Source organism: Beta vulgaris, chromosome 2, assembly GCF_026745355.1.
Source record: "Beta vulgaris subsp. vulgaris cultivar EL10 chromosome 2, EL10.2, whole genome shotgun sequence".
In the NCBI taxonomy this organism is placed as follows: domain Eukaryota; kingdom Viridiplantae; phylum Streptophyta; class Magnoliopsida; order Caryophyllales; family Amaranthaceae; genus Beta; species Beta vulgaris.
In genome coordinates this window covers 3,264,049-3,274,520 of record NC_079203.1, presented here as the reverse complement: position 1 = coordinate 3,274,520, position 10,472 = coordinate 3,264,049, and the positions used below count along the sequence as shown (strand labels likewise).

Genomic DNA, 10,472 nt, shown 5'->3' with positions numbered 1-10,472 from the left:
AAGTTTAGTAGTAGTAGTGTTGGGCTACAATTATGGGAACTATCAACAACTACCCACGTAAGGTAGTGGATGCTAAATTTTATATTGCTTTTATCAGTTACTTTGTAGTCTATAAAAGGTGTGGTTTCTTCCTAGTTTAATTGAATGAGAATGCAACTTTTTTTCTTTCCAACTTCTTCTTTGTAATTTGTATTCTTATCTCCAACAAAATTGATATCAAGAGCTAGTGATCTTGTGAAGCATAAAATATCCTTTAAGTTTTCATCTTTTCCTCTCTCAATGGCTTTAAATACCTTTTCTCTTTCCTTACCCACTTTAAAAGGAGAAAATCATAATTCATGGGCTGTCAAAATCGAGAATGAAGCCGACCAAACCCCTCTTCCACAAAATCCAACTGTCACCAAAGTCAAAAAAATATAAGGACGAAGTAGCAAAGAAAGAAGCAATGGCACTTTCATGCATTCATAATCCATGTCGGATGGAATCTTTACGAGTATCATGACTTGTGAGTCACCGAAGGAGGCATGTCATATGCTAAAGGAAGAGTATGAGGGAAATGCTCAAACAAATTTGATGCAAGTTTTGAACCTAATGAGAGAATTTGAAATGCAAAAAATGAGAAAGAGTGAAACAATTAGACAATATGTGACTAAGCTTATGAGTATTGTTAATCAAATTAGATTGTTTGGTGAAACATTTTCCAACAAAAAGTAGTTGATAAAATTATAGTGAGTGTTTTTCTCGAAAAATATGAGTTTAAAATTTCCTCACTTGAAGATTCAAATGACCATATATATCTAAAACACGTCTGTCAGAGTTTGTCAATGCTCTTAATGCCATAGAGCAAAGGATCAGATCAAAGGAGATCAATGAGGGAGGAAGAAAATGGAGAAATTAATTAAGGGAGCCTTACTAGCAAATCATCATACTCAAAAGGGAAAGTGTTGTGCATGTGCATGTTAAGTTTTGATGATGAAAAATAATATAATATGTTATAGTATAAAAGTTTGTAACAGATGGTTGAGAAAGGAATAAATAAATGAAGACTTTGAAGAAGTGAAGAATCAAGATTGAAGTCCAAGTTTATATTGAATTCCAAGTTTAGTTACTATATGCAAAATGTAATATACTTGAACTAGATGATATATTATGTGCCAAGTATAGAAATATAAAATTAGGATAATTATTATTTTCTTAGAGTCAATTAAGGGAATAAATAATTATGTTAATTTTATATATCTATATTAAAAGAAAATAGAAATTCTAAAATCAAGTTTATTAAAGAAAATGATTTTAACCGATTTATGAAAAGATTTTGTTAAAACGTGTTTTTGATAAAAACCGAGTATAACAGTTTTGTAAAAAAAATAAGATTTTCGAAAACTATTTTTGAAAAAGAATTTTGAGATAATAAAATGAGATAAAAAGAAGATCTATTGGTTATTCAAGATATAGATAAACATTGATTTAAGGAAAACTTATCTTTTTAGAATTGAAGATAAAGATGAAAAAGGATAAAGTTTATTTTCTAAAAAGAAAAGGTTTATCCCTTAAATTAAGGAGTAAAATATAAATATATTTTGCAGGATTTTTGACCAGTCCTTAAACTATAAAAGGGATTATAATTCAGTCTCATAACTTATGTTTTTAGAGAGAAAAAATCGAAGATATCAAGAACTGAAAACAGTTTCCTAAGGCACATAGTATAGCACGGTTCGAGTCAGTTTGAGTAACTATTCAACGTTTGTAATTGTCCTCTAAATTGCTTGAATAAGAAGCACACGGTTGAGGATCTTTTCTTTCTGTAATTTCATAATTATAGAGAGTTGCAACACTTAGAGTTAAGTGTTGGGGAGCACTACTAGGGTTAGTAGTGGGGTAATCTTATTATATCAAGGGTTTGATATTTTAGGATTCAAAGTAATAAAGAGTTTGGTTTGTGTGGACTTAGATCTCAGAGGTGAGATTGAACTACGTTATATCTTGTGTTCAAGTGTTGATTTTATATTGTTTGAAGTTTTAGTTTTCGCAAAAACTCAAATCAGAGATTTACGAACGTTTCGCACAGTGCCTGGCACAGTGCTATAACCAAGTTTTTGCAAAAATCGATTAGATTTAGTCACTCAATTCACCCCCCACGCACTTCTTGAGTGTCACCATGTGTTCTAACAGAAAGGTACTAAAGTACAATTTAATAGCCATTGTCACAAGGTTGATGATGGAAAAAAGAATGTTGGCACAAGGAAAAGCCAAAAATGCTTCAAATATAAAAAGCTGGGCATTTGGTAAGGAAGTGTAGATACCAAAATGAAGAGCGAACTGAAGAGCAACAGGCTATGGCACAAGTGGCCATAGAAGAAAATTCGGTAAGTGCACCTTGAAGAGAAGTACTCCAAATTCCAATGATTAGAGGTTGGTGATAATGTGCATCAACAACATTTATATGAGATGAGAAGTGCATCATGGATAAAGACACATACTTTATCTATTAATTTATTTTTATGAAACTTTGAAGCAAAGGGGTGTCGTAAAAATAGTGTTTCAGAAATAATTAGTTATTTTATTTCATTGATGTTAGCCACTAGTATTGTTCGTCAAATTAGTAAGTTTAGTAGTAGTAGTACTCCGCTATAATTATTGGCGCTATCAAAAATCAACATAAGTACGTAGTGGATGCTATAGATTTTATTTTGCTTTGTCAATTACTTTATAGCTTATAAAAGGCATGGTTTCTTCCTAGTTTAATTAAATGAGAATGTAATTGTCTTTCTTTCTAACACCTTTTTTATTTGTAATTTACATTCTTATCTCCAACAAATAATACACTAAAAACAAGCATTTGAGGCATTTTTCCTATTATTATGCACATTACATAACATTTAGTAGCTGACAAGACTTGAAGACATAAACAAGAACCACTTCGTGTTATTTACGATTAAAATCTAGAAGCCAGCCAGCACTAGCACATGGGTACAACTTACAAGTAGTGCATTATGTTAAAACAGGAAAAGTCAAGTCTGGCTGCTGATGCCCCGTTGACCGTTGTACAAGAGAATTTACTAGTAATATACTCCCTCCGTCCTTTATTAGTTTACCGATTTTGACATTTATCGATGTAAAACTTTAAGTAATAATATCTCTAATTATGTATTTGTAAAAATTATAAAAATTTAATATTCCCAAACTACATATTGAGACGAATCAAACGATATCATACATGATTATATTTTCCTTACATATAAAGCACAAATGATGGTTAAAATAATAAAGATGAATAGTATTATAAGTTAAAGTGAGTAAACTAATAAAAGACGGAGGAAGTATATGAACAAGTGGATGCTATTTGACCTTAAGTCTTAATTACAAGCTTGGACTTTGGAGCATCCTAGAAATATATGGATGGAAATCATGGAATATTAATTGGAACTTGAAGTCAAGTACGTATTTCACACTCTAATAAGCTAAAATATGAATTAACAATAATGTTGCAATATGAAAAAGTGGGCCAACAAGTAGACCCTAAATTATAATTCTTCAACTTTTAACTGTCCTTATAAATGAGATGGAGCGCTTTATTTAGCATCATCTTTCCGGTTTAAGCAAGACTTAAATCATCTCTCATCTCTTTTTCTGCGTGGTGCAACTCTTTTGATCAATTCTTCATATTTTTCTGGTACGTTTTGTTTCTGCTTGTGACCATTTATATACTCCGTATATTGTCATTTTTATACTGTGTTATGGAGTATAGACTAATCTTGATCCTAGACTTGGTAATATAACCAAAAATAAACCCCATATATAATATGTAGTACAATGCGAAATTGGTCACTATCTAGTTATGAGTATAGTATACCCGTCTGTAGATGTTATAGTGCACGAGGTACATGGGGGAGGGGGCTATTAACGATCTTTGAGTCTAATGATATGGTTTCCTATTTTTCACATGGAAGACCAAAGTTCAAATCTTGATGGAAGCAAAATTTTCAATAATTATTTTTTTGGGGGGGGGGGGAGGAATTCGGGACTTGTTACCACGGGTTCCCAAAAGGGGCTAAAAAACATTGGGAGGGGGCTTTGTGTAGCTGGTGAGAGCAGTGTGACCACAGTATGTATAGATATTGAAATGTAGATTAAAATGGTTTCCTTTGTATTATATTCTTTCAGTACTCTAAATGCATGGAAGTGGGTGTTCATGGTCATAAACTGAACTAACTTTTACGGCCCGTTTGGTAGTTGTTAATAAATTGCGGTAATGGGAATGAATTTTAAGTGTAATTTTATTAGGGAAGCACCCTTAAAATCTCCATGGGGAGATATTTTTTCTCCATGGGCAAGCAATGTCACCCCCTAAACTTGTGTTTTTGTCTTCAAGGACAAGCAATTTTCATTACCACTCATTACCATCCTACAAGGTGGTATTGGATGGGAATGAAAATTCAAGAAGGAAAGTGGACACTTTAGGATAAATTAGCATTACCATGGGAATGGACAATGATATTTTTCAAAAATTTACACATGAATTCATTCCCATTACCACCATTTATGACCAACTACCAAACGGGTCGTCATGGTATGAATGTAAAATTTTATATGATATAAGAGGTATAATAAACTTAAAATTAATCATACTTATGCTAGATATTTATACTAATATATTAAAAGGTATTCCTAAGAAAGTTTGTGTGCCACGTGACACTCTTTTTCTAAATCTGTAATGCAATTGCTTTATTTTCAAGTCAAACCCTTAATTAAAAAAATAATGTTGTGTAGTTACAAGGTATCAAACATGTGACCTTTGAGTGAAAGACTAACCATGAATCCAACATAACACAATTGTTTAATATTACAAAATTAAATATCATAAAGTCTTATAATTATATCTCATTAAAAGATCTACACAAGTACTTATTACTCCCTCCATCCCAAATTATTTGCTACATTTGCTTTATCACAAAGACCAAGGAGGGAGTGGGGACCATTGCCATAACAAGAATTAACAAAAAAACAAATAGGTAAATTGTGGGACCTATGTACTATGTATGGAAATATTTACAAAAACCAAGGAGGGAGTGATGACGAATTTGTAAATAAAGTGTGGGACATGTGTACTATATATGGAAATAGTTGCAAATGTAGCAAATAAATTGGGACACACCTAAATGACAAAATGTAGCAAATAAATTGGGACGGAGGGAGTAGATACCTAATCTTTTTATGATTGTAATAAGAGACTATTGTAGACATATTCCTCGTATAAAGTTAAGCTATTTGTTGGACTATGCTCCAAAACTAGTCAAATAGTTTTCCTAATAGTTAGGACTAGTTGTTAATAATTAGTTAGTGGGCTAACAAGTAATGGTCTACATAATGGTCTATTAGTGGGATAGCAAGTAATGGGCATGTTATTAGTAGTGTTTGTATGCCTAATTAAAGGTTGTTTTGTCTAATTCCTTATGTATGAAAAATATATAAAAAATGCAATTTTTTAATTTCTCTCCAAGTTGCTTTCATCCGATCCCCAAACTTTTAAGGGTTTATTCTTTAAAATATCATGCAATTACTTATCATATCATTACGTCGATTTTTCTTCACTAGACAAAAAATACGAAAAGTACAACCTAAGGCATCGCCTGGCACACACATTAGTGTCTATTTAGAAAACCGATAACTGAAAACTAGAAATAACTTTTTTTCTAGTTTCCATAATTTTGTTTTTGGTTTTTTTTTTTTTTAAAACTGAAAACTTTTGCTTTTTGTGATTCGTAAAGTAAGAACTCATTAAAATGATTTGATGTGTAGTTGAAACTTTCAAGTTACAAATGGCGGATGATCAAAACAAGGAAGTGGAAACTTCAATAAGATGCCAACTTGAGTCCTTGCTTCAATCTCCCTTTCACCACTCCATTTATAAGGTACCTGAACATATGCGCAAGGTTAAAACAGAATGCTATCAACCTTCAGTTGTTTCTATTGGTCCTTTGTACTATGAAAATCAATCTCTAAAACACTCACATGAGCTAAAATTAAGACACCTCAAATGTTTCCTAGAGTTTGACATCTACACAAATGGCAACAATGCTAAATCTTTAAGCCAATACATCGACATAGTTCGTCGATGGGAGGAGAAAGCTCGTTCTTATTATGCAGAGAAAATAACTCTTTCTAGTAACGAATTCATCGAGATGTTAATTGTCGATGCTACATTCATCATCTTCTTATTTATGTGGTCTTGTGATAAATTTTTACTCGGCGCACATCCTATGGAGAGCAAATTTGATGTGTTGCTTCAAGTACACCAAGATATATTTCTAGAAGAAAATCAGATACCCTTCTTCGTTCTCAACAATCTATATAATGAAGCATTTGGTGAAGCCTACCGCGATATTACATTCAATGATATTACTCGTTGCTTCATAGGTGAAACATTTTTCCCTGGAAGAGAAGTTGCGCGTAGTATAATAGGTAAAGAGAAATTAAACAAGGCATCAAACATCAAACATCTTGTTGATTTCTTAAGGATTTGTAACTTACCTACTAAACTTCGACACCAACTTCCCAATAACAACAAAAATAGTAATGGAGATTCATCAGATGAGTTTCCTCTAACCGCGAAAGAGCTAAAGGAAGCAGGAGTAAGATTCATGGCAAGTGAAAGCAAGAATGTTCTTGATATCACATTTTCAAAGGGGGTGTTATATATTCCAACATTGACAATTCAAGACACTACAGAAGCTGTTCTTCGGAGCATCGTTTTCTTCGAGCAATGCCATCATTTTTGTGATTCTTATGTAATTGATTACTTGTTCTTCCTGGATGCGTTGATCCATACGCAAGAAGACGTGCAAATTCTAGTTCAAAGTGGGATAATTAAGCATTGGTTTGGGAGTAATGAAGAGGTGGCGATTCTGTTTAACAAAATCACCAAGCACTTATCGATGAGAAATCCGGGCTTTTATTATGCGCAAGTTTGTCAAGATCTGAATGCATATCCTACCATGTCGTGGAACAAATGGAAGGGTGTATTTAAGAGAGATTACTTCAATTATTATTCATGGTCAGTGTTGGTGCTTCCTATCCTCCTAGCATTACAAGTCTACACTGGCTTTGTAAAGTAGTTGATTTCGCTTGTTTCCTATAATAAATTTGATATCAATATCTCTAAAAGAGATAGATGATACATTTCTTAGATTAACGATTGGGTACGTACAAGGAGGAAAAACATAAGATTTTAATTTAAAGATATCTTATTTTGCTAGTTTAGGTGTCATTTGTCAACTCTTGTTTTGGTTTCCTTTGTCTTTAGAATTAATTATTAAAGATAGACTATCTTTCAAGATTATACTTTTTCTCTTTTTTTTTATTATTTAGAAATTTCATAGCAATTGCTACATAATAATGATGTATTAGATCTGTTCAATGGGCGGGTCCGGGTCGGGTCATGTTGTGCGGGTCGGGTCGGATTGGGTCTAAAGTCATTACTAGCGGGTTGGGTCGGGTTAAGGGCTAGGCTGACCCGACCCGACCCGACCCAACCCGACCCTGACCCTATTTTAAAAAAAAATCAAATGGATTAAAAGAATGATGTTGCATCTCTTTGCAACTTAATGAACAATAGATCGAGTATTAGCAAGCAGGAACCCTTGTCTCATTGGCCTCCATTTGTCTTCGTAATTCCTTTTATCTAGAATCATCAATGTAATTCTGATAAATATAAGAAGCAAATCCCCAAAGTGTAGAGAGCATAGCAATTATCTTGACACCATTCATCTTACATATTTTTCTTCACGGATACAACAATTTTCTTCTCTTTGATAATCTCTAAAGATTCTTCTTCTACTCAAGAAATACAACCTTAAATATAAAGACTACATTTACCGACATCTGGGTGAAACAAAGGGAACTGAATACTGATAGCACGGCAGTATAAGGAGCTTGAAACACACTAAAAGGCAAGCAAGTCTTACTGCTATAAATGAGGGGACATATACATGTAAACTCAAGTGACCTTTTTTGACCCGACCCAACCCGTTAATATTGAACAGGTCTACTACATATATATCCATTTTTGATAATTCTATTTCTTTCCTTATCACACGTCCCTCATTCTACTATTTTTATCTCTCTCCTATTGCTTAATATGTATGCATCCCCCACATGCCACATGTAGTGATTAATAAAGAATGGATGAAGTATTACAGTAGGATATCTTTATTCTTCAGTATTTTATTTTTACTACTATCTGGTGAGTGAGAATTTGGTCTCACTTATGTATGTATTTTATAAACTATATGTTGTGCATATACATGTTATGTTTTGATGATGAAAATTAATATAATATGTTATAGTATGAAAGTTTGCAACAGATGATTGAGAAAGGAATAAACAAATGAAGACTTTGAAGAAATGAAGATTCAAGATTGAAGTCAAAGTTAATATTCCTAAGTATAGTTACTTTATGCAAATGTAATGTACTTGAACTAGGGATATGCTATGTGCTAAATATAGAAATATAAAATTAGTATAATTATTAATTTCTTAGAGTTAAGGAAATAAATAATTATATTAATATTATATGTCTATATAAAAGGAAATTGATATTCGAAAAACAAGTTTGTTAAAAATAATAAAGTTTTGATAAAAATATTTTAAAAAAGAATATTTAAAGAAAACGTAATTTTATTGAAACGTGTAATAGACTTTTTAAGGAAAAAATGTGTTTTGATAAAACAGTTTTATAAAAGTTTTTTGAAAAATGTGTTTTGTATTTTTAAGAAAACGTGTAAAATAGTTTTCTAAAAAAGATTTTGGAAAATACTTTTTGATAAAAACAGAATTTGAGTTGAATAGAAAATCTACTATGGAAAACTTATCTTCTTTTTGATAAAAACAGAATTTGAGTTGAAAAGAAAATATACTATGGAAAACTTATCTTTTTGATTAAAGATAAAGATGAAAAAAAATAAAGTTTGTTTTTCTAAAAAGAGAGTTTTATCCCTTAAATTAAGGACTAAAAGATAAAGATAATTTTGAAGGATGGTCGTACAAACCATGTCCTATAAAAGGGTTTTATAATTCACTTTTAGATTGAATGTTTTCAGAGAGAAAAACCGGAAATATTAAGAGCTGAAAACAGTTTCCTAAGACACAGAGCATAGCACTGCTCGAGTCAGTTTAAGTAACTATTCAACGATTGTAATTGTCCTCGAAATTGCTTGACTAAGAAGCACACAATTGATGATCATTTTCTTTCTGTAATTTCACCATTATAGAGAGTGTCAACACTTAGAGTTAAGTGTTGGGGGTCACTACTAGAGTTAGTAGTGAGGGAAATCTTATTGTATCAAGAGGTTGATATATTAGGATTTAAAGAAATAAAAGAGTTTTTGTTTCTTGTGGACGTAGATCTCAGAGGTGAGATTGAACCACGTTATATCTTGAGTTTGAGTATTGATTTAATATAGTTTTAGTTTTAATTTTCACAAAAACTCAAAACAGAAATTTACGAGCGTTTCGCACAGTGTCTAGCACTGTGCAATAACAGAGATTTTGCGAAAATCGATCAGATTTCGTCACTCAATTCAACCCCCCCTTCTTGAGTGTTACCTTGTGTTACAGCAAGTGGTATCAGAGCAGGCTATTCTCGTAAGACTAACATCTAGAGAATAGAAATCATGAATATGCAAGATGACTCTCGAGACAGACACTCCAAGTGTCCAATTTTCAATGGAGAAGATTACAGATGGTGGAAAGCAAGAATGAGGATCTACATTCAAGGCTCAGACTATGAGTGTTGGAGAATCATAAGAACAGGACCTATACTAATCCAAGTCAAGAATGCTGAAGGAAACTTGATTGACAAGGACGAAGATGATTACAACTCAGTTGACTATGCAAAAGCCGAAAAAAACTTCAAAGCTATGAGTATTCTCCAATATGGAATTGGACCTAATGAATACTCAAGGATCTCGGCTTGTACTACAGCAAAAGAAATATGGGACACGCTGGAATTGGCCCACAAAGGTACAAATGAGGTAAAACAATCTAGAATAGATTTGCTTGTCCAACAATATGAATTGTTTGCTATAAATAAGGACGAATCTATTAAAGAGATGTTCACTAGATTTACACTAATCACTAATGAATTACGTTCTCTAGGCAAAACATATACTTCTGAAGATGTAGTGAGAAAGGTGCTAAGAAGTTTAACAAATCGATGGCTCCCAAAAATAACCGCTATTCAAGAAGCTAAAGATTTGACTAAACTTTCACTAGAACAACTTATTGGATCATTAATGGACTCATGAAAATGTCTTAGATTCTAAAACTAATGAACCAAAAAGTAAAGGTATAGCCTTGAGAACTGAATTGGAAATTGAAAATAGTGATAGTGATGATGATATTGATTTTCTTACAAGGAGATTAAAAATTTTCTCAAAAAGAACAAAAACAACAATCCTAGAAAAGATGAAAAT

At 32.2% G+C, this 10,472-nt stretch overlaps 1 protein-coding gene across 1 annotated transcript; it reads left to right on the top strand.

The window, feature by feature from the left end:
* The first annotated feature begins 3,538 nt into the window (after positions 1–3,538).
* Positions 3,539–7,192, top strand: LOC104887668 (UPF0481 protein At3g47200). The gene is made up of 2 exons (XM_010672356.3): positions 3,539–3,673; positions 5,800–7,192. The coding sequence occupies exon 2, from the start codon at positions 5,820–5,822 to the stop codon at positions 7,113–7,115; it is 1,296 nt and encodes a 431-aa protein (XP_010670658.2). The 5' UTR covers positions 3,539–3,673; positions 5,800–5,819; the 3' UTR covers positions 7,116–7,192.
* The last annotated feature ends 3,280 nt before the right edge of the window (positions 7,193–10,472 follow it).